We start from the raw sequence: 26,828 nt of genomic DNA on the forward strand, positions 1-26,828 counted from the left end.
AGGTGAAGAGCTCTCTCTCTTAATGGAGTTTCACTTAAATTCCATTATTTCACAGAAAAGCAGGGAGTTTTTTGAAGCGTTCGCCTCTGCTGTCATTGAAACAAAATGATTGGGGGGGGGGGCAAAGCCAACATATCTGGAGTGATAAATATAGAATACAGAGGCTGTCTTAATATACTTGTAGCAACTTAGTGGGGGCAGCCACTTCTCGGAGCTCATAAAGGTGATCCCACACACACACAAGGTGAGCTCAGGTGGAAGTGCCACTACCAGAAGCAAATAATACTTGAAGTACAGCCCACCCCCAAGATTTCACCCGGCGCTGCTTTCAAGTTTTAAACAGCCTTCATAGCTTTAATAGGAGTGGAGACTCTTTTGCTTATGAAGGGCTATTGAGATTTGAAGGCTGCAGTGAATTGTGGGTGGAACATGGACTACACCTGCATCAAAATATAGTTTTCTCTCTGAGCCACTCATTCCTCTTGTACATGTACAGAGCAATTCAGAGCAATTCCCCTCCCCAGTCTATAAACTCAGGTTGCTGGCTCCCAGTATGTTTCCAAGCACAATTCAAAATCTTGGTGCTGACCTTTAAAGCCCTAAAACGGCCTCAGCCCAGTATACCTGAAGGCATGTCTCCACCCCCATCGTTCAGCCTGGACACTGAGATCCGGCACCAAGGGCCTTCTGGCGGTTCCCTCCCTGCGAGAAGTGAGGTTACAGGGAACCAGGCAGAGGGCCTTCTCAGCAGTGGCACTCACCCTGTGGAAAGCCATTCCGTCAGATGTCAAGGAGATGCGTAACTATACAACTTTTAGAAGACATCTGAATGCAGCCCTGGATAGGGAAGATTTTAGAGTGGCTGGGGCAACCCTGTCAGATAGGCGGATATAAGTGATGATGATGATGAAGTTGATTAAAAAGAAATATGCAATGAAAGCAGATTCTGAAACTGCCAGCCCCATGCCAAATTTCTAATTTGACCTGGTACAAGTACAGACTCACAGAATGCACTCAACACCGTGTTGAAGATGTTCTGGAAGCTCTGCAAACACCACCCTGGTAGTCGATATAACCCTACAATTAATTGGTAGCTTTTACAAGAGTTAGCTCATATATGATTATAGTCACTTGCTTTGATATATGCTAATTGGCTCGCTTTTATGTGGGCCCTGGGATGCTGGGCTCTGGGCCCAGAGACAGGAGATATCAGTAAGACTTGGATAGTTGCCACTTATGCCCTCATGGGTCAGGTGGAGGTTGTGGCCAAACTGATGTATGCTGTCTTCGATATAAGCAATGGTTAACATATTAGCGCTTGGTGGAAAAGTCATCACAACCTCTCACTGCTGTGGTGTCCATCCCATGTCTGTAAAGGCAGTGAGGCTCTGCAGGTTGTGCTGTAAGTTTTCACCCTTCTTTAACAGAGCATTAGAGCTGGCCATTCTGGCATTTTTGACAACCTACTTTGGTATCCCTGCATCAAACCACTCACACAGACCCTCGTCTGGGTCTGTGGATCAGAACAACTGCTGTGGATTATTGTCTCTGGAGAGAATAGATGGAAACAAAGACATACACAAACACACACATCAAAACAATGTCGATTATTTTAATCCTCCCAGCTGCAACAAAACCTATACAGGAATTTCAAAACACTAGTAGGATGCACAAAGTTGTACATATAACTAATAGTACAGATGCTATACCATTTCCAATCTACACCCACTTTCCACTTTAGAAGAGCTGTGCTCCGAAATTCAACTGCTGAGGATTACATTATATACATGATTCTCTGTTAAAAAAAAAAACCAACACAACAACACATAATCCACACTAAAATCAATGTGGTTTTTTTGTTCGGAGCCGCCGCTTGATGATTTCGTGATCGCTTTCCTTTTGATCCATCACGATCTGAAAAGGAATTTAAGGAACCGCTGTTAACAGATCAAGTGAATAACTACTGGACCAAAGTAAGTGAAACTTTTCTAAGAATTTTTTTGGAACAGTATAGAAGTGTAAGATCAGTGGCCAGGAATCTCTAGTCTTCAGAGTGTTTTCCATGATTGAGGGCCCTGCGTGCCTGGACAGCTTACTCTCAGGGACAAATGGCTTTGCTGTCTCAGTAATTGCACCCCTATGCTCATGATAAAGCTTCTTGAACCCCTCCCACTAGTTAGTTGACTAAGTCATGTAGAAATGAACATCTTACACTCTGTCCCATGTGGGCTGACAAGGAATCTGAACTCATGATGAACTACTCAGACCAGGCGTTGGCACACCTCAGGGTTCTACAAGCCCTGAAGTTAACCAATCAGAGACAGGTACAAAATAGCAGCTCAGGAAAGAGGATGTGCACCAAGAAACAGGGTACCTATGAGCACATCCTAATCCCAGGAATCGTGTTCAGAATCAGAACTGGGCTCATAACCCTTTCACAACAAAATCCACTCCTGCCCCTTGCCCCAAAATCCACTTTGTTTCAATAGGCTAATTTAGAGAGGAAGACACCTCTCAGTTGTTGCCATTCTCGACCACATGGGAATCAGAAGCCCTCCTGGAAACCCTAGCTGAAACAGGTTTGCCTTGGTAGCAAGTCCTTACTACAATTCTATGTGTGTTTACTTCGGATTAAGTCCCAGCGGACCTTAGCAGATATGCGTAAAATCACGGCTTGGTGGCGGGAGAAGAGAGCCTCTGGCATAAAATGAAATGTGTTTGTTCCGCCATACTTCCAGTAGATTAAGCTAGCATATTTGTTTAATGCAGCTTCCAACAGCAGGAAGCATAGGGAAAGAGGGTTAAACACAGCCTAAATCCCTTTCGTCTATCTGTGCTATATAATAGTGTCCAGTTGGCTGCCAGCTCATTTCCAGGGCTGATTCAAGGTATGCTCACATTAGTTGGCCCTAAATGACTTGGACCCAACTAGCTGAAAAACTTCCTCCTTACAGCACGTCATGGGTGTTAAGATGAACGAAGGCGGCCCTGCTGGCTGTTCTATGCTCTCAGGTGCTTGGAGGTGTCCCATTCTCTGTGGCAGCCCCTAAGCTGTGGAGCTCATGCATCTTGTACCTTCAATAGTAGTTTTCACTGTATGCTGAAGACACAAACTTTACCCTGGCCTTTGGCATGAGATGTAACTGTCTAGGACCCACTCTATCCCTGCGATTGCAATTTGTTTTAAACAATTTTTTAATGTTGTCTTTTAAATTGTTATGATACACCCCCACTCCAGGATCTTGGACTGAAGGAGAGGTAATAAATTAATTTATCAGATGAGTTGTCCCCCAAGGGCAGCTTCCTTAAAAAAAACTTTTTTCACGATACCGCTTACCACTTGTCCAGAGAACTCCATAGGGGAAGAAATATCCATTGTGTACAGCTTGCGCCTTGCTCGCTTTGGCTTGCTATCATTTTCTTTAATGGACTCCTGCTCCGTAGATCTGGGAGATTTCATCGTTGCCATCAGCTTCTTGGCTGGAAGAGGCATTTCGCGACATTTTACCCTTCTGTTATGTGCAAAACTGCACAAGTGCATCCCTTCCCCACAGGATTGCATCCACAGCAGCAGACCATATATCAAATGAACAGCAAATAAAGGTAGCAATTTTTTAAAAAATGTAATAGGAACCGTTTGAAATAAGTATAATGCAAATAAGTAAATATAAGGCAAGCACATCTTATTGCTTGTGCTGTTCTTTTACCTAAGCCACCACACTGAAACCTTCATCAAAAAGATACTCTCCTGATGTCCGGTTTCACAAGCCAGGACCAAGACAACTGGAATGCATGTAGCAAAAATGGGCACAGTGTATAGCCTACCTTTCCTCCAAGGAGCTCAAGGTAGGATATGTGGTTCTTCCCCCCTCTCCCCTTTTAACCTGACAACAGCCCTGAGGAAGGTCAGGCTGAGAGAAAGCAATTGTCAGGAGTCAAGTGTCGGTCAGCAATAAAAATCACTGCCATCAGTGAAGTTAACTCTTTATTCAAAGAAACCAAAACAGTGCAGGCTTAGTGATCCTATCAACCCTTCCCAATAGGTCTTGCCCCAATGAGACAGTTGCGAGGAGTGAAAGTCCTCACCTTCCCACCACTGAGTGTCGCCCCCCCCCCCCAGTTCATTCCCCAGCACCCTAAGGCTTTGTCAACTTGCCTCTCGTTCATTTCTCTGCATGTTCTGGGAGACCAGGGGAGAGGGGAGCTGGTTGCAGCAGGAGTGGGGGCTTCCCTAGATTCTTCAGCAGCCTGCCTTATCTCTGTCTTCTGGCCCCCCTCATCTCCTGCCTCTGAGTCTGGACTGCTCTCTGCCACAGCCTCTTCCTCCTCACTAAACTCTCTTGCCTCTTCTGACACTTCCAGTCCCCTCTCTCTTCTCCCTCTGACTGCTCATCATCGTCCCACCACCACGCCCCTGGCTCTGAGCCTTCTTCCCCTTGGGGTTCTCCAGCTGGTGCCTCCCAGCACTCCTCTGCATCCATGACACCAACTGCTCTAAGGTCACCTGCAAGCTTCATTGCTGATTGGAGATTCACACCTAGGTCTCCCCAGTCCTAGTCTCACACCCAAACCAATGTTTGACAATGCTGCAGCAAAGGGGCTGAAGCCACCTCCAAGTCCTTGCTCTGCAAGAGGATCAGACTACAAGAGTGTTATTACAGCTCTAAGTGGGCCTCCCAGAAAAAACTGCAAACGGGGGAAATGGAAGACAGATCCCCCAGACATGAAAACTCAGTTCTTCCCCCATGTGATTCAACATAAGCTGTCTCCTTTAGAGTAGGAGTTACAGAAAACCTTTAGGAGATGAAATAAATTAATCTCTGGTTTGCTGTTTACCTTTGGACTGTAGGTTTGTAGAACTCTGAAAGAAATTGCCAACTTTCTGTAGTGCCCCACCCACATTCCCAGGTGACCTTATAGCCGATGCAAGTTGTTTGCTTCTTAAGGGATAATCCTTTCTAGGAGAGCCGTCAGGAGCAGTCTGGAGGGACACAAAACATCACAACAGACACTTAGGATGGTAGGCTTGAGATCTAGTGCAGTCTGAAAGACTTTTGCCATCATATAACCAACTGTCTGTGGGCAAGCAGGCAGCTGATCTTCTGGAGGGAGGGGCAGGATCCTGCTACAGTGTAATACAACTAATAAAGCTGAGGCCTTTATTATAAAAGTTATTTGCACAGGATTTTAAGGTAGAGCTTAACTACCCTCCAGAGGCCAGCGGGGGGATTACACTAATGGTTTCTGGAGTGCTGGTATGCCCCAATGGGATTTCCAAAGCACTTTACGAGTGTTCTGAGTACAGTCGTACCTCGGCTCCCATATGTTCCAGCTCCCGAATGATCAAAAACCAGGAGTGTTCCAATTTTTGTAATGTTCTTTCGGAAGTCAAACATCCAACAGGGCTTCCATGGCTTCCGATTGGCTGCAGGAGCTTCCAAAGCTGCGCTTTGGTTTTCGAACATTTCGGAAGTCGACCAGACTTCCAGACTGGATTCTGTTCAACTTCCAAGGTATGACTGTGCAGGTGATGACCATTTTGCACACGTCCAATTGACGTGGGTCCTTTTGGACCTGAAAGAGGGTGGAATGGGCTTACTTCACCAATGCGTGCAGGGGCCAGAAACGGAACCTCCACGCAAAGTGGGTATGACCTGTAACAGCCCAAAGCATTGGGGAGCATCTGCTAGTCAAAATGGTGATTTCATATTAAAGTGGACAACTGCATCATTAAAGTCATTGGATACAATCCTTCCCACACATACGTACATGTACGCAAACACACACCTTTTTCTTTTCTCTGGATAATGAACCGGACCAGGTACTAGCTGGGGATGGAGCATTCTTCTCATTTTCACTCTTCAGGAAGTCCTTAAAAACAAAGCAGCATGCTCAGCACCCAAGTACTATTTCTAAGAAGGGACGTTTAAGTTAAAAGAAAACTATTGTTTCTCAAAGGAAAAAGAAAACTATTGTTAGAAATCTACCTAAAAACAATGCTCAGAAATTCATGAACTTGTTATACAACATTACTTAAACAAGAAGCATGCTCTGAAATGAAATGGAAAGACTGAAACCGCTGTTTTAATCCAGTTTCACCTAATTGCTTCTGTGTGTTAATTATGCAAAGAAATATAATGAAGTGAAGTGAAAGGGCAACTTTTTAATAGCTACAGAAGTCAGTATGGCAGCATCTAGCATTGACAGCCAGCATATAGGCCAATAAGATGGGAATGTTTACTTATGTTGTAATGAATAGCTAGCATGATTCAGGTGGACTAGTCAGGACCTTTTTGCAAGTTTCTGTCAAGATGTCGACACCCTGTAGGTTCAGGCTAAACCAAGGGTGAGGTAGCAAACACTATTTGATAAACCACTAAAGTCCACTAAAGAATATATAGCGGGAGCTTGCATGTCTAAATGGGAAGATGATCGAGTTCAGGACTCCATCGCCACCACTCAATTAAATAAAAACAGCCCATTCATTTTTTTTTAAGTTTTTGAATTTTAAAGTGCTGTCACCAATAAAGGCCAGCTTTATAATCCCAGTTCCTGAGCAAGTTTCTCATAACTTGCAATATAAAACAAACACACACCAAAACCATTTGATGCAGGAAATCCAACCCATTTTAGTAGAATTTACTTTCAGGTACAGATGCTTAAGACTGTAGCCCAAGTGCCTCTTAGAATTAATTGACACGAGTTACTGGCAGGCTGATTTCAGTTGTTGTACATCTCCTGTTCTGAGTGACAAACAAGTATACTAGCATAGCAGATTATCCGCAATAGGTAATAGGTGGTTGATGAGAGGCGGCCTCTGGAAGCTGAATTTAGCTATGGTTTAGTTTCATTGAAGTGTTATGACGCTACACATGAAATATGAAGAACTAATACTGCTGTCATCTACACATACATCTAGAGCATAGAGCTCAAAGAGATCCAGTACCTGACTGAGACCATCAGAAGTGCATTTATTCCTAACTCTGCTTTTCCAGCATCTTGAGAGTGTATTTGTCTTGAAGAAAAATAGTTGAGGAGACCAGTTATTTTTCCAGTGAACTCACCTCCTCCAAGTATTCATGAATTCATGTGGCCCCTTCTGCAGCACTCGAAGTTTTAACACAGATGTTAAAAGTATCCAAAAGTATCTGCCACAGATAGTGATCCAAAAAGACCACACACTGCTCTCCTTAGCAGAAAGCTACCATTAGTGTGAAAATTAATTATGAATTGGTGGGACTCTTATGTGGAAGGGAAGGCCAGACATTTTATGGGCACAACCTGACGCACACTTCTACCACTGTCAATGACATACTGATTGGAAAGCTGCCAATAATCAGAGTACAGGCTGCATTCAGCTAGAAAGCCAATCTAAAAGTAAAATTCAAATTCCCTGGGCTGTGACCTTCTCTGCCTGGGAAATACAGAGATGTCCTCTATGCATTGGCTTGTGCTGCCTTTGCTTAGATGACAGCAACTGACTAGAAGACGGAATTTATGTTTCCGGCTGTGAACAGTCCAGAGGGGCAACTAAAATATGATATAATTAAAACACAACAAAGCTTCTTGCGGCACCTTAAAGAATAACAGATGTATTCTGACATATAGGTTTCATGCCCACTTCATCAAATGGGTTTGTGAGTTTTAAAGATGTGTTTAGGACTGAAACTTTTGGGGATTTTTCTAATCAATATTTTAAGTACTACAGTCGTACCTCGACCTTGGAAGTTGTACGTTCCGGTTCCCAAACGATCGAAAACCAGAAATGAGTATTCCGGTTTTCAAACGGTTTTTTTGGAAGCCGAATGCCCAGCGCAGCTTCCGCTACTGTTTCCGGTGCGCCTGTGCAATCGGAAGCCGCGCCTTGGTTTCTGAATGTTTCAGAAGTTGAACAGATTCTGTTTGACTTCCAAGGTACAACTGTATTTACTGTGTTATGTGCACACACCCTGAACAACGTTAAACAATCTCATGACTAAATACCTCATCCATGGCACTGCTTTTCCTTTTCCTTGCCTTGGGGACTTTTATGGTCACTGTGGCAGAACTCCCCTGATGCTTCACTTCCATCTTATTGGGCTGCAGAGGTGTGAACTGAATCTCCATTTCAGGTTTTGGAAATCGACTGGCTTGGCTGCTCTCTGAAGATACTTCGCAAGAATCCAGGATGGTGTCTGACTGGTCCTACGGTTGGAGTAAAGCAGCGTAAAATGGAAAGAAGAGAGGATGAAAACCACATGGGTAACATTCAGAGTGACAGGTGCCAGGGCAAGTTCCACATGAGCCCCGAGGGAAAAGGAGAAATTGGAGGATGGAGGCCTACCAGAATATGCATGGAAAAGAAAATAAAAGATGCAGAACCAGTTATCTTACAAAACAGTGCCTGTCTTATGAAATGCCCTCCTTCTGTAGAGCTTGTTTGCTGCTGAAAAGCCACAAATGTCCATTTATATAACTATTTATATTTTGCTCCTCATAAGACATCAGGGTAGTATACAAGAAATACACTACACAATAAAATATCCAAACCATGAAAAACAGAAAAATGCCTGGCTAATCAAAATGTTTTGAACAGTGGACTTGTTAACTTATGATGATGATGATGATGATGATGTCTTCAAGAGGTGCCTGAAAGTCAAAAGTGAGGGAGGCCTGCTGAATCTCTGCTGGTATGGAACCAGCAACACAACGTGCCCAGTTTCTAGTTGAGACAGTCAGAATCCAGGAATATAAACAATGAAGGTGAATATCCTTATATGTAACAATAATCATCATCAATATAAAATTCAAAATAATATACATTTTATTCACAAACACCCCTATTAACAAGTATTGAAATTTACTAATTTTAAGTATGAGTAGTAATTGCAGGGAAAATGGCACCTGACCTAACAGTAAGAGACTTTGGCTGCATTCCTCACTTATCTAGGTGTAAGTCCCACTAGGTGTAACATATAGGATTCCATTGTAGGTGTAACATATAGGATTCCATTGTAAGATACTAAAAACATTAAATTACCAGTTTATAGTCACAGAGGTTGTCCATCTTGTTTTCTGCTTCTTTTTTTGGAATGGGTGACATAGTTGTAGATTTCTCAGAACTAACTCGTCTTACATTATTTGTAACGTCGTCTCTAGATTCTTTAGCTGTAATTTTGCAATCCTTTTAAAAGACAAAAAGAAAAGAAAAGCACTGTGTGTTATCAAGAAATGAATGGTCAAGCACAGGTTAAAGTGCACTACATTAGATTCCACTCTTTTATATAAAAACAAGCTAATCCAACTGCAACATACGTTCAATGTGGATGTTTCAGTGCATGATTCTGTTTGTTTAAAAAAGGAGTCCAAAATATTTCTGAAAATACACGTGCAAATCATATTTGTCACACTGAATCTGTCAAAAGAAATCCCTGATGATTAAAAAGCCAGCTTGTATTGCACATAGTACAAAAAAGATGCCCATCATGATTCAGCAGCTACAAAAACACAGATTCTTGAAGAATGTGGAACTGCAAGAAATGCTGTAGTTCCTGTTCCAACGCAGATCAGCAAGGGTGCTTAACAAAGTTTCACCGTGTAGCCTGCCAGATGTGATCTGTGAGGCCACCAATGGCAAAAACTGTTGCTCTTCCCCAGCAACTTCTAATTCAGAAGTTTGCACCCCACACGCTCGGGGTTTTTTTGGTGGTCAACATTAAGTGATCACTTTGTGCGCGAATGGTCCATCACAGACCGAATGCCACACCAATAGAACTTTCAGATCATCCTAAATATGTGTTTCATAGAGTCAGTTCACTCATTCAGCTAACAGTCATCAAACACCCAGTAGGCCAAGCAGTGGACTTGTAAATATCAAACAAGTTCTAGTGGGGGAAATGTCATTAAGACTGTTAAGCATACTTCCACTACATTTCACAAAAAGCAGAATACATGTGCGAGAGACACATCAATACAAAAAGGCAGATGCGAAAAAAGGAGAGGGCATTGCACAGACCTTGCCAGAAGTTTTCAGTACAGTTTCCTTCAGTTCTTTTATTTCTTGGTCTTTTTGTGCATTACTTGAAAGCAGAGAGCTAAGCTGAACTTCCAGAGCTGCCACCAGCTGATCTCTCTCTGCCCGCCATTTTTGGAGATCATTATCTTTCTCGGTCACAAGTTTTTCCTATAGGCAAGGAATTGAAAATCACAGTAAAAACCCTTTAGGGAGGAATTGTCCCAGCTGCATGACTTTTTGTGGACATGTTGTTTCAGGGTTGTTGTTGTTTTTTAATACAGGGAAGCTTTTGTATTTTTATAAGTAATTCTAATTGTAAACTAGTTTGTGTCGTTTGGCAGAGAAGCAGCAGATCGGGGTGGAGAACCTCTGGCTCATGGGCCAAATTATGCCTGCCAGGCCTTCCCATTTGGACTCCCAGGTCGTTTTCCCCAAACCACTCCTACCTGCTGCACACATGACATCACATAGAGATGTGGCTGGATTGGCTACTCACACAGGTGATCCCTGCAGAAAGCTGGATTTAACTCCCTGTGCATCAGTTAATGCACAGAAAGTTCTATCTCCACCTTCACAGGCCAACTTTGAAAGGTGGGCAGGAACACCCACTTATCAATCACTTGACATATTATGACCTGTAAAAGCTGACCTGCAGGGTGGGGAAGATACCGATCTGATCCAAAAAGTTTTCCCACCACTTTGGTAAATTCATTCCCATTTATCTACAACATTTGGGATTACATTTTTGGGCTCCTTCAATTCTTTGAAGGTACAGGATTTTGTTCCCCAAAGGAGAACATTATTGGCACAGTGCAGACTTCCAGCTGATACCTTCCCAACAGCCCCCAGGCAGCATGGCTGAAGGTCAGGGATAAGAAGCTGCATTCCAGAATATCTGGAGAACATCAGGTTGGGGAAGGCTAGCCTAGAACAAGGCGCTATCTGCAGATCATGGCAAGGGGACTGAATGGAAGGAGGAATTCTAAGAGACTCCAGTCCGATTCAAATTCATAGTATTGACCAGTAGCCAGGGAAATTCTCTTGACACAAGTATACAGCCTGAGTGATCAGCACTGGCTAATGGCTGTGATGCCTCGGTTTGAACAAATTAAAGTTTCAAGGGTGGCCCCAAGATAAAATGCATTATACTAGTCCAGTACAGACAGAGGGTTGGAGTGGGACCAGAGGTGAAAGGGTAATTTGGGGCCAGTGACCATTTGTCTGCTTAACTTGCCTTGCAGGATTGTCACAAGGATAAAATGCAGCATCTCTGTCACCCCCCTGAGTTGCTTGAAGAAAAGGCAGGATATGAATATGATCAATAAAAGTGATTTAATTAAAAATGTGCACTCCGGAGAGAAGGTAATGGGGATATAGTATTTTACGCTATGAACCATGAGTAGGAACAGTACGAAATAGCTCAGCTGGTGGAACATGAGGGTCTTAATATCAGGATTGTTGGTTCGAGCCACACGTGAGGTAAAAGATTCCTGCATTGCAGAGGGTTTGACTAGATGATCCTTATGGTCCCTTCCAACTCTACAATTCTATGGAAGAGGCTGCTGATCTTTTGAAGGGTTGAGACTGCAATCCTACACCCAGTTACCTGAAAGTAAATCCCACTGAACACAGCAGAACTTACTTCTTAGCGCACCCCTCCTGTATACACCTGCTATTTGACCCTTCCATTTAGAACTGGTTAGTGCATTAGGAGCTCATGGTTACTCACTGCTTCTTCCATCTGCTTCACATGATGTTCTCTGTCTACAACAAATCTTCTCATCTCTCTGTTACGGTGAGTCTCTGCTTCTTTTGCCTGAGTTATGAGAGCCATTTTTTCTCCCAGCCACTTTTTGCGATCCGTTTTCTGTTGTTCTTCATATTCCTGTCAAAATGTTAAAATTTTGGCTGTCACACAGTCTGGAAAGAACGTGTTATTCTTTTCTACAGAAAAAAGTGTCAATCTACCAACATGAAGCACCCTTGCTGAGTTATTTGTACAGTAGTTCCAAAGCTATGTTGCATTCAGAGGCAGTGCTAAACCATAGTTTAGCATTATGTGAATACCACATTGGCAAGCCTTCTGTTTGCATGCTCTTCTTTTGCCCACTCTCTTTTTGGAGTGCAAAGGGGAGAAATTTGAAGCTTCCATTTCATCAGAGTCTGGGAAATTGTACATAGCCACATGAACAACTCTCAGGAAAGGCAGATTCCACCCAAATAATGTTGTCATGGTAGCTATGGGGGGTACCCAACTAAGCAGTTCCCCTGGTGCAAGAACTTTAAGCTGTGCAATGAAACTCAATGAAATGCATAAATGGGGGCCACAGCATGAGGCTAGGGACCCACAGAGGGAAGTGAGAAACGAAGAAAAAAATAGGTTTCTGTGCACATCAGTGCAGCTGGCATATCTTTAACAAAGAATACACCCCTCATAAACTATCTGTGATCCTGGTACAAGTTCCTATCAAATATATGACCTGGGATGAATAATATCCTGACCTTTAATAATTGTATAAAATATCAGTGTTGCGTATTTTCTTTGATTTGCCTTGTTCTTTATGCCCCTTATTCCAATTATTTATCCTTAATAAGTTTGTGTGTGTGTGTCGTAATGGGACACCAAGCATTGTTACCAAGTATGAAATGAAGAACTGAGTAAGCTTTAGGATTATCAGCTGTATGAATGCTACAATCCTTTTTCCACTTGCCTACTCCACCTCAGAAGGCTCTAGGTTCAGGGAAGGAAATTATAGCAGCTGAAGAAATAAAGAGGCCAGTGAAGGCCTAAGAAGAACCCACTTGTAGCTCTAAACTACTGGAGCCAGCAGGAACTTCTCATGCCAGTATTAGCAGGCCATGCAAATGCACATTTCTAGATACTTTTGGTTCAATCAAAGGTGCAAGTTGCACAGGCATTTGGGTAGTTTACATAGGTAACACAACTCCTTCATTTGGGGAAAACAACCCGTTTCACTAAGGTGAGCTCGAGTAAGAGAGACTCACACCAAGTGGTGTGTCTCTCACTTCCCAAGTGGGAAATCATTAAACCACCTGGATAATGATGTTCCAGACACACGGGTCTTAGAAGCTCAGGCTTACCTGCCCCTTCTGCCAAGATTATCCAGTAGCAGTTTATTAATATTCTTCTGACAACAAGAAGGACAGATGGCAATGAGGTCCTCCATGTGGTTTGCAACAAAGTCATGTAGAATCTTTAAACCATGACAGCAACCCAAACATTACCTTCAGCTTCTCTTGCAGCTTTTTTAGGTCTTCACGGAGCAACTCTGTGCTTTTTTCACATTCTGTGTTAACCTTCTGTTGTGCCAGACTCCTCATTTGCTCCTCTAGGTCACGGTACCTTTTCCTCCACGCTTCCAGATCTACAGGAGAAGATGCATTTATAACAATGCAAGAGGCTGCATAAACTGCATTGTCGGAGGGATTTTTTTGGACTTTCCCCTTCATTTCTCACCCCGATCCCAATTTGTTTAACATCTTGCCCAGTGAAGAGTTCTGGAGAACTTGAACTTGCTTCTGTGGCATTTTGGTTGAACCGAATAAAAGTATTTCCCAACTGTGGATTCTGGCATTTCTCTGTTATTAAAAGTTGCTCATATGTGCTTGGATTTCAGCTGTTTCAACTTGAAATGTACTGTCAGAGACAGTACTTTTTGCACTGCATGGTATTCAACTACTCCGCTTCCTTCTCTTCCCTACCACCACCCACTACCAATTTAACATTCTTTAATATTATTTATTTAGAAGGTCTGTATCCTCCAAAATTGCCTATCCCAAGCCAGGTTGCATCATATCGTCCCTAGCGCTGCTCTAGTTCATGAACATTTATTATGCCATAGCAAAACTTCTTAGTCTTCAAGCTGCTATAAGGCTATGCCTCTCAAATTCAACAGAAGCTTTGACAAAATTTTAACTATAAAGAATATATATTTTAAGAGGTACACACACACATGTACTAAAGGGATGGGGGAAGGTTGGGCTCAGAAAAGGGGGTAAAGGAGCTTGTCCTGTCCTCATAACTTACCTGCCATGAGTTTATTATTCTCTTCAAACCTGGCTTCAAGTTGTTGGTCTTGTTCTGACTGAGTCTGTTCTTGCTCCTCCAAAGTCAGTTTCATATCTTCAATGATTTTCTCTTTGGAACATAGATCTATAAAAAGATTAACAAATACTGGCATACAGTGGTACCTTGGTTCTCAAACACCTTGGTACTCAAACAACTTGGAACCCAAACACTGCAAACTTTTGCAAACTTTTTTCGGAAGCCGAACGTGATCCGCTTTGAGTGTTACACTTCCGATTTGAGTGTTACGCTGAGGTCTGTCTGTTTTTGCTATTTATTTTGCATTTTTGTGGCTCATTTTGTTTTGTTTTTGTGACCGTGTGGAACCCAGTTCAGCTACTGATTGATTGATTGTGTGACTGCAGTACATTGTTTATTGCTTTCATTTCTCGTTAGATAGTAAAATTCAAGTTAAATTGCTGTCTTAGGGGTTGTTTTTAAAAGTCTGGAACGGATTAATCCATTTTGCATTACTTTCTATGGGAAAGCACGCCTTGGTTTTGGAATGCTTTGGTTTTGGCCTCCAGGGCAGATAAAGTTTGAGAACCAAGGTACCACTGTACTTGTTTAGAGCCGCAGCCAAATTCAATATATAAAAATAGCGAGGTTTGACTACTGAAATAATAGTCCAGAACAAAAACATTCAACACCGTGAACACAACACAATAAGCAATAAACCCAAATTAGGGCACACTTCTCTGTAAAATATACAAACTTTGTTCATTACATACCCTTGCATGCTTTCTGATACTGCTGCAAAGCTTCCTCAAATTTCTTATTCAGCTCTTCCTAATTTGGATCACAGAGGGGGGAAAGGTGCATATGTGCAAAAATGAAAATAACATCAATATCAATAGCTGTTCATAAATTTAAAGCCTTGTTACACAATAACAATCTAAGAAATAAACTCTACTGAACAGTTTTCCTTTGAACCAACTTCAGTAACTTTTCAGTAGCATAACTCTAAAACTGAGCTCAACTGTGAAACTCTGGCTTCACCTATGGCAAAGTCACAGACCTGGAAGGTACATTGATGCATTGGTCTTCAGCTGGTGGGTTGGGAATTACAACTACATCATCCCTGATCCAAGATGGGTCGAAACAGCAGTACCACCAGCAAACAAATATATGGGCAGAAATTAAACAGGTATCTCAATGCAGGTTTGGGTTAAAAAGATGGGTCTCTAGTCTGAAGGCTACTGGATTATAGTGATGCAGGAGAGAGGTGCAAAACACAGTGGGAAATTCATTGTAAGACTGAAAAAAAGCCAGTACCCGTGCAGCATAGAGAACAACATATACGGACATAGACACGAGGGTTCTTGACCTATTCCTGATCTTATTTGAGATCTGTTTTGTGTAAACGCTTCTTGACACTGTCACTCTGCATTTTAAAAAGTGTTCAGTGTGCTTCATTAACCTCTGAAATCCTCACAGGGCCAGTGCAAAGTACCTGTATTATCCCATCCATAATATAGGGAACAGACAGTGATAGTGCTATGTCTAAGTTAGGAGTAACCCATGCTAAGAATTCTACTGGGTCAGACCAAAGGTCTATCTAATCCAGCTTCCTGTTCTCACAAGTGGCCAATCAGATGCCTATGGGAAGTCTGAAGGCAGGACATGCATGTGACAGCACCCTCCCCAGTTGAGATTCCCGACAGCAGGTATTCTGTGTCCCCAACAGGGGAAGCAGAACGTAGCCTTAAGCTGCTGGACTAGAACTCCCATCAGCCACAACCAGTCAGGGCCTAGGACAGCCTAGTCATATGCTTAATCCCTATACTCCAACACTTCTGTTTTTGTTATTCAGGGAGTTCTCACAGTATTACACAAAAGCAGACCTGATTTTTATTATAACAACAACAACAACAAGTACCTTCTTAAATTCCTGGATAGTTCGCTGCTTGGTGACCAGCTCTTCAGATAGCTGGTTTTTGGCCTTTTCAAGTTCACTGACTTTATTCCGTAGTAGTTTCTCTTCGGCACGCATGTCCCCCACCTGCAAGGAGATTCAGGTCTCTGTAGGCATTTGATGCTGTATTATTGTTTCTGCAGATAAGCCACAAGCAACTGCATGGTTCAGTGTTGCCCACTTTAGTTGCAACTTGGAGCACGAGGAGCAGGACATAGAAACAAAGTGAACCAACAAAGCATACTATAAAATTAATGGTGTCCAGTAGGGTTGGGAGCACCCAATGCTCTCTTAGCTACCAGACCAGCAGCCAGCATTGGATGGAGCCAAACCCCACAACCTCTTGCACTCCCCAGCTGACTGGGAAAGATTGTCAGTAGGAGATATTTCCTCGTGGTCAAATTCATTTCTAGATTGCATTTTCCATACACACACATCTGTGCTCAAAGCGGTTCGCATAAAGAGCAAGTGATCTAATTCCAGTGGTACAATAATGATATCTATTGATATATATTAAAGAATTATATAAATTAAAGAAATTGCTTTTTCCTGACTGCTCCTCCTACAAACCTGTCTCTGAACTTGCTCGATTTGCTTTTTGGCATCAGTCAGTTTCTCTTTCAGTTCAGCATATAATTCGTTTTTCTGTTGGATTTCTGTTTGTAGACAGGAGGAAAAAGTCGTGCTCTCAGAGAGCTCCTTATTCAACCTGGAAAGTAAAAGCAGCGGGGGGGGGGGATTATTTGAGAATTTTTTTCTTTAAGCCTTGGGGCCTAATTCTAGGAAGTCAAGAAGCAGAAGGGAATGAGGGTTTCCAGGAGCTTTTATCAACTGCAGATTCTTCAGTTCAATATGCACTTCTCACCCAGCAAATGCCCTACTAAAGCCTCGGGAGAATTCATCTGCTTGCATGAGCCAAGCCTCAGCTATTGCCACCATTGTTAGCACTTTCCAACCAGGCTCAGCAAGCCTGGTAGAAATATTATAACATTATTATTAATGATTTAATTTATTAGTTGCTTGCCACACGACTCTCCAAGCAGCTTACAATTTTTTTTAAGAGAATGAAATAACATAAAATAAAATTGCATAACATAAAGTCGGAAGCATAACGTTAACACAAAACTGGGGGAAAATGAATACATTACTATAAAAGGTGTACAATAACCTATAAAGACAGACACAATAAAGTAGCAGCAAAACTTCATCAGCAAGAACATTTCGGCAATGAATAGCAAAACCATCATGATCTGTCAATTGCCAGAGAGGATGCTCCAAAGGTTGACCAAGCCTTCGACAGGAGCACCAGTCATATCAGCCAGAAAATCCCTCAGATCTGTCTGAAAACCCATTGAATCCATCAGCCTCTGAGAGCAACCTCCCTAATGGGTCCTTTGCCTCTACAGAGAGGGAAAAGGTGCTAAAAGCCTATATCTCAACAGAAAGTGATCTGATGTCAATATCCTCCACTTTTACATCACCCTTTTAATAGTAATAATAATAATTTATTATCCATACCCCGCCCATTTGGCTGGGTTTCCCCAGCCACTCTGGGTGGCTTCTAACAAAAGATTAAAAATATATTAAAACATCAGTCATTAAGCATCAGTCAGATAGTTGATAATTTCTTTGACATCTGGTGGGAGGGCGGCACTACCGAGAAGGCCCTCTGCCAGATTCCCTGTAACTTCGCTTCTCACAGTAAGGGAACCACCAGAAGGCCCTTGGTGCTGGACTTCAGTGTCCAGGTAGAACGACGGGGGTTCCTGCCCAGCTGAGAAAACAAGGGCCAGAGTGTGGCTTGCCATGTGCATTGCACTGGCAGCATGCTAGGAGAACCCCACAGTCATTACAGCAGCCATGAAGTCCCGATCCACCCCAGTCAGTCGCCTTGGCATGGATGTTGAAACCCCCCAAAACAAGAAGTCTGGGAGTCCTTAACATGGCCTCTAAAACCAGCTCAAGCAGGGAGACTGCTGGGCAACGAGGCAGGCAGTAAACCAGCAGAATCCCTAATCTGTCCCGATTGCCCAACGCCAGAAACACACACTCTAAACCCATCCACCCACTGGACAGAGAGGAGGGATGGAGGAGAGGGGATTTCTATAGACCACAGCAACTTCCCCTTGCTGACTCTCAAATCTGCCCTGATGCTGCCCTGAGTACCCAGGTAGGCAATAGGACAACCTGGCCGATAAGACAACCACAATTCCCCCAGGTTGGAGGAGGTGCTGCCACAAGTCACTAACTGCCTGTGCCATGTGCCCCTTACCCATCAGGGACATCGGTTACTCAACAGTGTTCAAATCCAAGGCTTTCTGGGAGATGATTTATAATGAAATGAAAAGGGTATTTAAATATACCTTTCAGAAGAAACCAGAGGCCTTTCTCCTGGGCATGGTCAGCCAAATGGTGCCAAAGAAGGACAGAACTTTCTTTATGTATGCCACAACAGCAGCAAGAATACTTATTGCAAAGTATTGGAAGACACAAGACCTACCCACTCTGGAAGAATGGCAGATGAAGGTGATGGACTACATGGAATTGGCGGAAATGACTGGCAGAATTCAAGACCAGGGAGAAGAGTCGGTGGAAGAAGATTGGAAGAAATTTAAAGACTATTTACAGAAATATTGTAAAATTAATGAATATTAGAATGATGTTAGAATGAAGCTAGGTGGTTTAAGCAGTAACGTTATAAAGGTGTAGGTAAAAAAGGACTGATAACAGATGAAAATTTAAAGTTATAGTATATTAAGTTAAAGAATTATGAGAAAACAAAGAGGGAAAGAAATTGCTGACTTAACTAATTGAACTGGAATACAAAAAAGGGAGGTATGAGGAGGTCAGGGAAACAAGGATATGAACGTAAGTTATGGAAAGATTGATCTATTTTCCTTTTTCTTTTTTTTTTTTCTTTTTAAGTGTCTTTTACTCTTTTTCTGTATTTTGTATTTCTTATTTTTTTGTATTTTTACTTTTTGTTCTTGTGTAATTCTTGTATTTTTTGAAATGTTAATAAATATCATTAAAAAAAACAACAACAGTGTTCAAATCCAATGAATCTATTTTCAAAGCCTTTTTTTTTTTTAATGTGCCGCCTTATCCCAACCGTGCTTATTCAGAAGCAAATCCCATTCTTGATTAGTGGGGCTTACGCCCAGAGAAACGGCACATGTCTGAAGCCTTCGTCATGCCTTTATTACACACTCCTCGATTTAATCTACACTATTTTAGAACAGCTTGCAAAGGTAAAGCTTGTAACTTTAAGAAATGGCTCAGAAAAGTCTGAAGACACATCAAGTTTTCATTGTCTTTTTCTCACTGCTGTCTCTTCACAGAAGAGGGACGGCCACAACACCAATTTGCAATAAAACCATAAGGGCCAATCTAGAACTCTGTTACATAATACAATTCAACTACTGAAGCTAAAAGGGTGGAATGGGGACCTGACCCCGGGCAATGTCGGGATAGGAGACCACCACAATGTAAACCACTGTAAACAGAGCAATACAAGAACTAACATCCTTTTATGCTCATGCCTGCATTTTAGGAAGATAAAATAGTTTCTTACCGTTCCATTGCTTGCTTTGATTCTTCATTATTCTTTTCAGCGGTTCTCAAATTATTCCTCAACTCTAGAACTTCTGCCTTCAGTTGAGATTCCTGGTCACTTAACCTCTGCATTTCGGATTCTGAAAGGTTGAGTTTCTCCTGCATGTCTTTCACCTTTCTTTCCATGGCCATAACTGCAGATTCTTTTTCTTTCAGTGCTTGCTCCAGAGATGCTATGCCAGCCTCTTTTGCCCTACACTCTTCCAACAGGCCATCAGTTTTTTTAACCGCCTCTAAATAGCCACGGGCTCTGTTTTGCTCTTCCCTGTATTTTTCAGCATAACACAGGTTTTCCTGTTGCAGGTCCCTTAACTGATTCAGGAGGCATTCCTTTTCCTGTAAGGATACATCCTTTGGGTTGGTCATTTCGCTCAGCTCTAACTTTAGCTGAGATGCCTGATCCTCAGCATCCAAGGCCCGCCTCTGCAACTGCTCAACTTGTTGGAGGAGGTCTTCAATACGGGCGCTCTTTTGAGAGGAAGCGTGAATGATCTGCTTGCTTATTTCCCAGATAATTTCAATGCTGCAATGAAAGGAGCTCTTTCGAACAGCAGTTGCAGGAGTTTCCTCAGGCTCTTCTTTGGCAATCTCTGGCTTCTCCGATTGATTTGCCAAGTCAATATCCACAGTGAGGCACTGTGGGCCTAGCTTGCTTAGCTCGCCTATTTTTACCTCAACCTCTTTTACCTTGGATTTTTTCTGTGCAATATTTTGGCTGACAGCCTCTAGTTCTTGAAGGAGAGCCTGAATTTTCTCTTCTTGACCCTTATTTTCATCTTTCAGCACAACTTTTTCAGCCATTATCTTCTCACAATCAGACAGCTGCTGTTGGAGTTCCCTGCTTAAGATAGAAGCCCTTTCTTCTGAAGAAAACTGTTCCTGACACAAGCTGGCTATCTTTCTAGAAAAGCCCTCACTCTCGTTTTTCTGTTTTTCCATCTTCTTCCTGAGCGTAGCCAACTGCATTTCTAACTTTTGATTGGTTTCTTGCAATGCCATCATTGCTCCCTTTTCCTTCATTTCTTGCATTTCTTTGGTGTTCTTTGTCTCTGTGGCATCTTTAGACTGGTTGATAACTGACCCTACAAAATTTTTAAAAAGATGGTTACTTCTATCCAACAGTAAGCCAATACCAAGCAAATATTTTCCAGAAGATCTGGAAATAAAAAGCTTGTTGGATAGTACAAGTTCACTCAGAAATGGATGTGCTTTCACACAGCTGGAGACCATCTTTTTAATTTCTGCTCCATTCTAAAGTTCAGATCTTGGGATAAGATCGGGCAACTACAACACCTAAAAAGATATGAGCATCATCATTGGGCAAGGACCTAGGAAGCTTACTTTAACAGTTACTGTAAACGGGGTTAAATACTATCCTTTAAGTTACAGTCATTTATTGGCTAGCTTTGTTTCTAGTCTTGCCATACTGAATAATCCTGCTCTGAGATGTTTTACCAGTAAGTACCCTCTTCACATTACAAGAACCACTTTCGTGCTTTAAAAAGGCAAAGAATCATCTGAATATTTTTCCTACCAAAGGCCCAGAATACGATTTCTTCAGCTCTAGGCACTGGGCCCAAGTACAAGATGTTTCTCAATTTATTTATAAAAAAAATTATATACCGTTATGTCATTAAAATATATCACGGCGATTTACATCAATATAAAAATGTAAGGCCAGACAATAAAGTCATTAAAAGTTAGAAATAAGTTGAAAGTAAAAAGAAATTAAACACAAACATCAATAGATCATTGGGGGGTGGGGGTCCCTTCATATTGGTAGGATATGTTGCCTGTTGCGCAAAGTGATTTGTTTGTTCAGTTGGTTCCCTAGCAATGTTTTTTGGCTGTCTCAAATACCTAAAGTATCAAATGTGGTGACAGTAATAATAATACAACAAAACAACAACACTACAAACTGGCTTGTAAGTATAAAACCAAATTTACTAGAATAATTGCTAGAATAGAGATAGACTTGTAACCATTCAAACAACAAACATACTAAGGTGCCATGTGCAAAACAAAGCCTGGAGATACTGTAAACATGAAGTAGATAAATGTACAACTGTATCTTAACTAGTTACATGCACAGTAAGCGTTATAGACTAGATAAATAAACCGTTCAACAAGTAGCGCAAGTCCAATTACAGAACGGCAGCCCCGTGCCGCCACAGCAGCAAGGGTAGCACACTGGAGAATATGAAAAAGTTTTTCAAAGCTGTTTTTCAAAGATTGTACTGGATGAGATGTTCTCCAATGGGTCTTGAGTTAGAAACACAAAGCCGTATGCATGGATCAATCACGGGAAGGCAAATCAAAGCCACCACCCTGGTGAGAATAACTCAAGTGGGCAAAAGGACACCTGTTCTCCGGATATATTACAGGTTTCGCTACACGCTTCATCAGTCCGAAAAGCCAGTCATACAAAACGGTTTGCTCAGGATAAAGAATGTATTCACAGGCACAGACCTCCTTTTGCCCACTTGCCTTGATTTGCCTTCCCATGATTGATCCATGTGTTTCTAACTCAAGACCCATTGAAGAACATCTCATCCAGTTCAATCTTTGAAACACAGCTTTGAAAAACTTGTTCATATTCTCCAGTGTGCTACCCTTGCTGTTGTGGCGGCATGGGGCTGCCGTTCTGTGATTGGACTCACGCTACTTGTTGAGTGGTTCATTTATTCTGTCTGTATAATGTTTACTGCACATGTAACTAGTTAAGATACAGTTGTACATTTATTACTCCAGGTTTACAGTAACTCCAGGCTTTGTTTTGCACATGGCACCTTAGTATGTTTGTTGTTTGAATGGTTACAAGTCTATCTCTATTCTAGCTATTATTCTAGTAAATTTGGTTTTATACTTATAAGCCAGTTTGTGGTGTTGTTGTTTTGTTGTCTCAAATACCTGGCAAATAATGCTAACCATGGCCTGTTTAACCTCAGTGTGGATATAACAGTGCTGTGCACCATGCAAAAACTGAAAAGGAAGGAAGAGCATGGAAGAGAGGTGGGAACCTGCAGAAGACGCCTGATGCTTAAGCATTGTTTAAGCATTGTGATGCTTAAGCATCACGCTTGCACTGGACCTACACAGATATTTTGGACAATTCTTTTGACTAGAATACATAGAAAAATCAAGTTACATGCACACAGGAACTGAACAAGAAGATTCACTAAGCAAAGGATAGCTCATACAGCGGAAGGATAACTTACACCTACTCTATGAGGAATAGACACAACATGAAAAAGGAAGTTTGCAATTAAGACACTTTTATTTCAGACTTGTATAAAACAAAACAATAAGCAACAAAGAGTTCAGGCAAGATGCATATGCTGGTTTGATCTGACAGTCAGCTTTCTTCGCAACCCTTCCTTTATGCTGGGGCTCTTTTGTTCTCATTCTAACAAGCAGTTAGCTTTTGACCTCAGGAGCCTCTGCATCTGGAGAACAGGAAATGATACCTTGCTTCGCAGGTGGACCTTCCACCTCCTCTGCCTCTTCTAAGCATCGTTTTCTTCTGCCACCCACACAGTTCTCCACAGGCTGACGAGAACAGGAGCAGCTTTCTCTGGTAGCGTTTTCCTGTGCCATTTGTCGTTTAATACTGGCTATTGTGCTCTCCTGCATTAATATAAAAAGGGAAGGCAATTTAGTAGAGTGGTACCTCGGTTTCTGAACATCTCGGAAATCGAACGTTTCGGTTTTTGAACAGCGAAAACCCAGAAGTAACTGTTTCGGGTTTTGAACGTGCCTCGGAAGTCAAACAGGAAAGGCGGCTTCTGCAGAGTGTAAGACCCTAAGTCCTAGCTGTTGGCTATTGAATTTCGGTTTTCGAACTTTTCAGAAGTCGAATGGGCTTCTGGAATGGATTACGTTTGAAAACCGAGGTACCACTGTATAGCCATTTCAATTTCATTGGTCTGGTGCTTGAATAACCAATGAGTCAGTGGCTAGAGACCACTGTTGTCTTCCACTCCCTCAGCAGCTCTCACATTGCCTTAAGAGAGGAGGTGTGGAACCTTCGGCCTTCCAGATGTTGCTGAATGACAGCTCCCATCAGATTTAGTCATTGGCCATAAATGCAGGTTGATGGGAGTTGGGACCCCAGTGAAACTGGGAATGCCTCACTTTGTGGAAGATTACATTAGACATTATTCCTCTTGAGAATTTGGGATTTCTTCAATTTTGATGAAAACTGTTGTGATTGACACACAGTGAAGCCCCTTGCGAAAAAGAAAAATACATTCCTTCCCCCCCCTTTCCTCCCTCTGTATTTTACCCCACTGCCGTTCACTCTTACTACCATCTTCCCCATTCCACGCTCCAAAGTCTGACCATTCTTCCTTGCACATTGCTGCCATTTTAAAATCTGCCTTAAGGTAGATGATCCTCTGCCCCTCTTGAAATCCAAAGTTGGTGCTTTTCTAAGGAAAATTTGACTGCATTTATAGCCAAGCTTTCTTTTCAAGACATTATACATGGTGTTCCCAAGAACCAGACCTGCCTAGCTTCTAAAAGGCTGCTGCTACATCATGTGCTTTCAGACCAGGCCTTGGGAACAAAAATGCATTTGCTCTGTCCAAAGGCAGCAAGACAAATCCTATTATGCTTGCATGGTAACATAAAATACAAGTAACAAGTTTTAAGTCGGGAATCCAGGAGCCATATTTTAGACACACCCAAAGGCTTATGCATGCAGCGTGTGTTTAACTTTCTTTGAACAGCAGGCACTCATGTCTTATCACAAAACACCTTTTCTGAAAGTTTCCATTTTAAGTGTTTTTGTGAGGCTTGCTGTTTAAAAAATAAAGCTCTTAAAAGTCCCCCTTGGGGGAACTGTACTAAGCATGTGGCTTTTGGAGCCCAGTTTTGCTCTGGGACAGCATTTTAATTTGGCACCACCATGTCAACATGCAACTGCTACTTTTGAGATTAACAAGTGGAACATTAAACACTCACAGACTCTTTTATGATCGCCTCCAGCTGATTTATCAGAACTTTCAGCCTTGCTATTTCATCATCCTTTTGCTCCACAATTTCACTTAGCTCTTGTATGCGCTTGTTCTGAAGAGCCATTTTCTTAAGGAGAAGGTAAACAAGTTTAGGATTAGATGCGACAATGCACTGCAATATGTGGCCATTTGGAAACTCAACATGCAGTGAGGCAAAGTGTAGGCCAGGTCCAGGTGATTTTTCACAGCTTCATAAGCTATGGGTTTAGAGCTCCTCCCTTCTGGCATTGGAAGAAAAAAGGCTTATTGTACATTTAACAGCTGTATTTCTACAATGAGGACCAGCAGACATAGCTGACTTTCCATGGCAAGCATGAGGTTGTCACGGGGGGAGGGGGGATCAGCAAAAACTATAGTATCACTAGTTTTGTGTTATACCATGCCACCCCTCATAACAGTCCTTTTGTGCCCCTGACAGCCATTTTGTGACTGGTACCCAAAACTCAAAACCAGAATGTCCAGAAAAGTTGGAGACTCCTATTGCAAAGGCAGATGTTAAAGAAATCTAAGCACGCTTACCTGAGTAGCATCTTGAACCACTTTAGCAGATTCACTCAGTTGAGTCTCCTGTTTTGTCAGCTCTGTAACAGAGTGATTAAAAGTTAACATTAAATACATGTCGTGGAAAGAAATGCTCAAATTTGCTTGGGAGATGCGTTAGACGTTCTAACCACATTCTGTATTTGATACTGCAAAGTTTGATACTTTAAAGTAGTAGTAGACACAATATATTAAGTAAAAAGCTACTGGGCTTTTGGACTTACTTCCCTTTAAGAACAGAGCCCTTCCCCGTCTCAATGCCACATCCCAAATTGCTTTTCCGTGTAAGTTTACTGTGGTAATGAAAGACTGCTAGCCAAGAAACACAAGGCCAAAATCCTGTTGGATGCATGGAACTGGCTGTTTGTTTCTTTAGATCCTAGTCAATACTTTTATTAAGTTTCTCCATCATACCTACCTTCTTTCCTGGCCAAGAGCTCCTCCCGGGCTTGAGATAATGCAGCTGTTACCTCTGCCAGCTGCTTTTCAAGACGCTCAATAGTTGTTTGGGGCGCTTCTAAGGCACTAAGCATCCCATACGCTATTTGGGCCTGCTGCTTAATATCAGAGACGTTTTCTTGCAGTGACTCGACCACGCAGGAAAAATCAGCTGGATTTCCCGATTCTCTAGCTTCCGCTCCCTTATTGAAAGAAACACACAAAAATAAAGGGGAACAATGAAAGTTTGCTCATACAGGCTTATCACCCCTCTTTTATTATCCATTCCGGGTCGCCCAACCACTGCCATAGTGTCTTTTCTCTTGGCAGATCAAGATGAGCAGATGACAACAAAGGTTCTCCAAAGCGTGGGGTAAGCAAGTTTGAGAGCTCAAAAGCTCTTTCCCTGCCAAGGAAACCCTGTGCAAAAAGAGCATTTAAGTTCTCCGCTGGATCTGTGCGATTTCAACCAGCTGGCCTTCAGCCACATAAAGCTGAGTTTGTGCAGGTGAAACTCAGGCAAGTTGCTCTCTAGGATTTCAGTCAGGGTTCTCTTCCAGCACTTACATGGAGATGCTGAGGACTGGATTGGGGAACTTCAGCGTTCAAAGCAGAAGTTCTGCAATTGAGATGTGGTCCTTCTGTATGGCTGCATGTTCTTGTTCTTCCTCAATGCATTTAAAATCAGGGGACCCAGTGGTTAGACTTAGCTAACCTATCTGTTGAAAGGTTTATATTTCAGGTAGAAAGGGGGCTTTACCTTTGGAAAGATCCCTGTAGTCTCAAACTTGCGAGCATCTCAAGTGTCTCTCAGGTAGCAGAACTATACAGTCTGACTTTGTTGGCACAGCAAGAGCCCTACATCCACATTGGTTTGGTGCCATTTTTATATTAGGACCCCAGTGAGTTTGAGAACTAAACTTTAGAAATACATCTCTTAAGAGGTTCGAGGGAGAATAAGGTTACTGGCATTCCCAATCTTATTACGCTGTACCTTTTGAGTCTCTTCTGCTTCTTCTCTGCTATTTGGCAGTGGGATGCATTCCTTCACCAAGTCCTTGTAAATCTGCATGCGCTCCTCGCAGTTGTCCTCCATGATTTCTTGCGTAAGGCCAACAAATGTCCTAAGTTTAACCAGTGACGGAAATGAAATACATGTCAAATGGTTCTCCCAAAGAGAAACCTCCTATACTCCAGAGGAGGATGACAGCAGCAGCAGCA

At 42.2% G+C, this 26,828-nt stretch overlaps 1 protein-coding gene across 1 annotated transcript in view; it reads right to left on the bottom strand.

The window, feature by feature from the left end:
* Positions 1-1,592: 1,592 nt before the first annotated feature.
* Positions 1,593-26,828, bottom strand: part of KIF20B (kinesin family member 20B) — a 36,911-nt gene continuing 11,675 nt past the window's right edge. The window contains exons 15-33 of the mRNA XM_081004525.1: positions 26,602-26,731; positions 25,588-25,810; positions 25,149-25,210; positions 24,577-24,696; positions 23,079-23,238; positions 19,571-20,693; positions 16,567-16,705; positions 15,961-16,083; positions 14,813-14,870; positions 14,043-14,168; positions 13,241-13,380; positions 11,724-11,879; positions 9,995-10,162; positions 9,020-9,163; positions 7,984-8,184; positions 5,788-5,871; positions 4,837-4,981; positions 3,338-3,480; positions 1,593-1,914 (exon numbers count right to left, since the gene is read on the bottom strand). Coding sequence (XP_080860651.1) covers positions 1,843-1,914; positions 3,338-3,480; positions 4,837-4,981; positions 5,788-5,871; positions 7,984-8,184; positions 9,020-9,163; positions 9,995-10,162; positions 11,724-11,879; positions 13,241-13,380; positions 14,043-14,168; positions 14,813-14,870; positions 15,961-16,083; positions 16,567-16,705; positions 19,571-20,693; positions 23,079-23,238; positions 24,577-24,696; positions 25,149-25,210; positions 25,588-25,810; positions 26,602-26,731 — 3,517 coding nt within the window. The 3' untranslated portion in view covers positions 1,593-1,842. The remainder of the gene's footprint in view (positions 1,915-3,337; positions 3,481-4,836; positions 4,982-5,787; positions 5,872-7,983; positions 8,185-9,019; positions 9,164-9,994; positions 10,163-11,723; positions 11,880-13,240; positions 13,381-14,042; positions 14,169-14,812; positions 14,871-15,960; positions 16,084-16,566; positions 16,706-19,570; positions 20,694-23,078; positions 23,239-24,576; positions 24,697-25,148; positions 25,211-25,587; positions 25,811-26,601; positions 26,732-26,828) is intronic.

Source organism: Podarcis pityusensis (assembly GCF_964106645.2).
Source record: "Podarcis pityusensis genome assembly, chromosome: 5".
NCBI lineage: Eukaryota > Metazoa > Chordata > Lepidosauria > Squamata > Lacertidae > Podarcis > Podarcis pityusensis.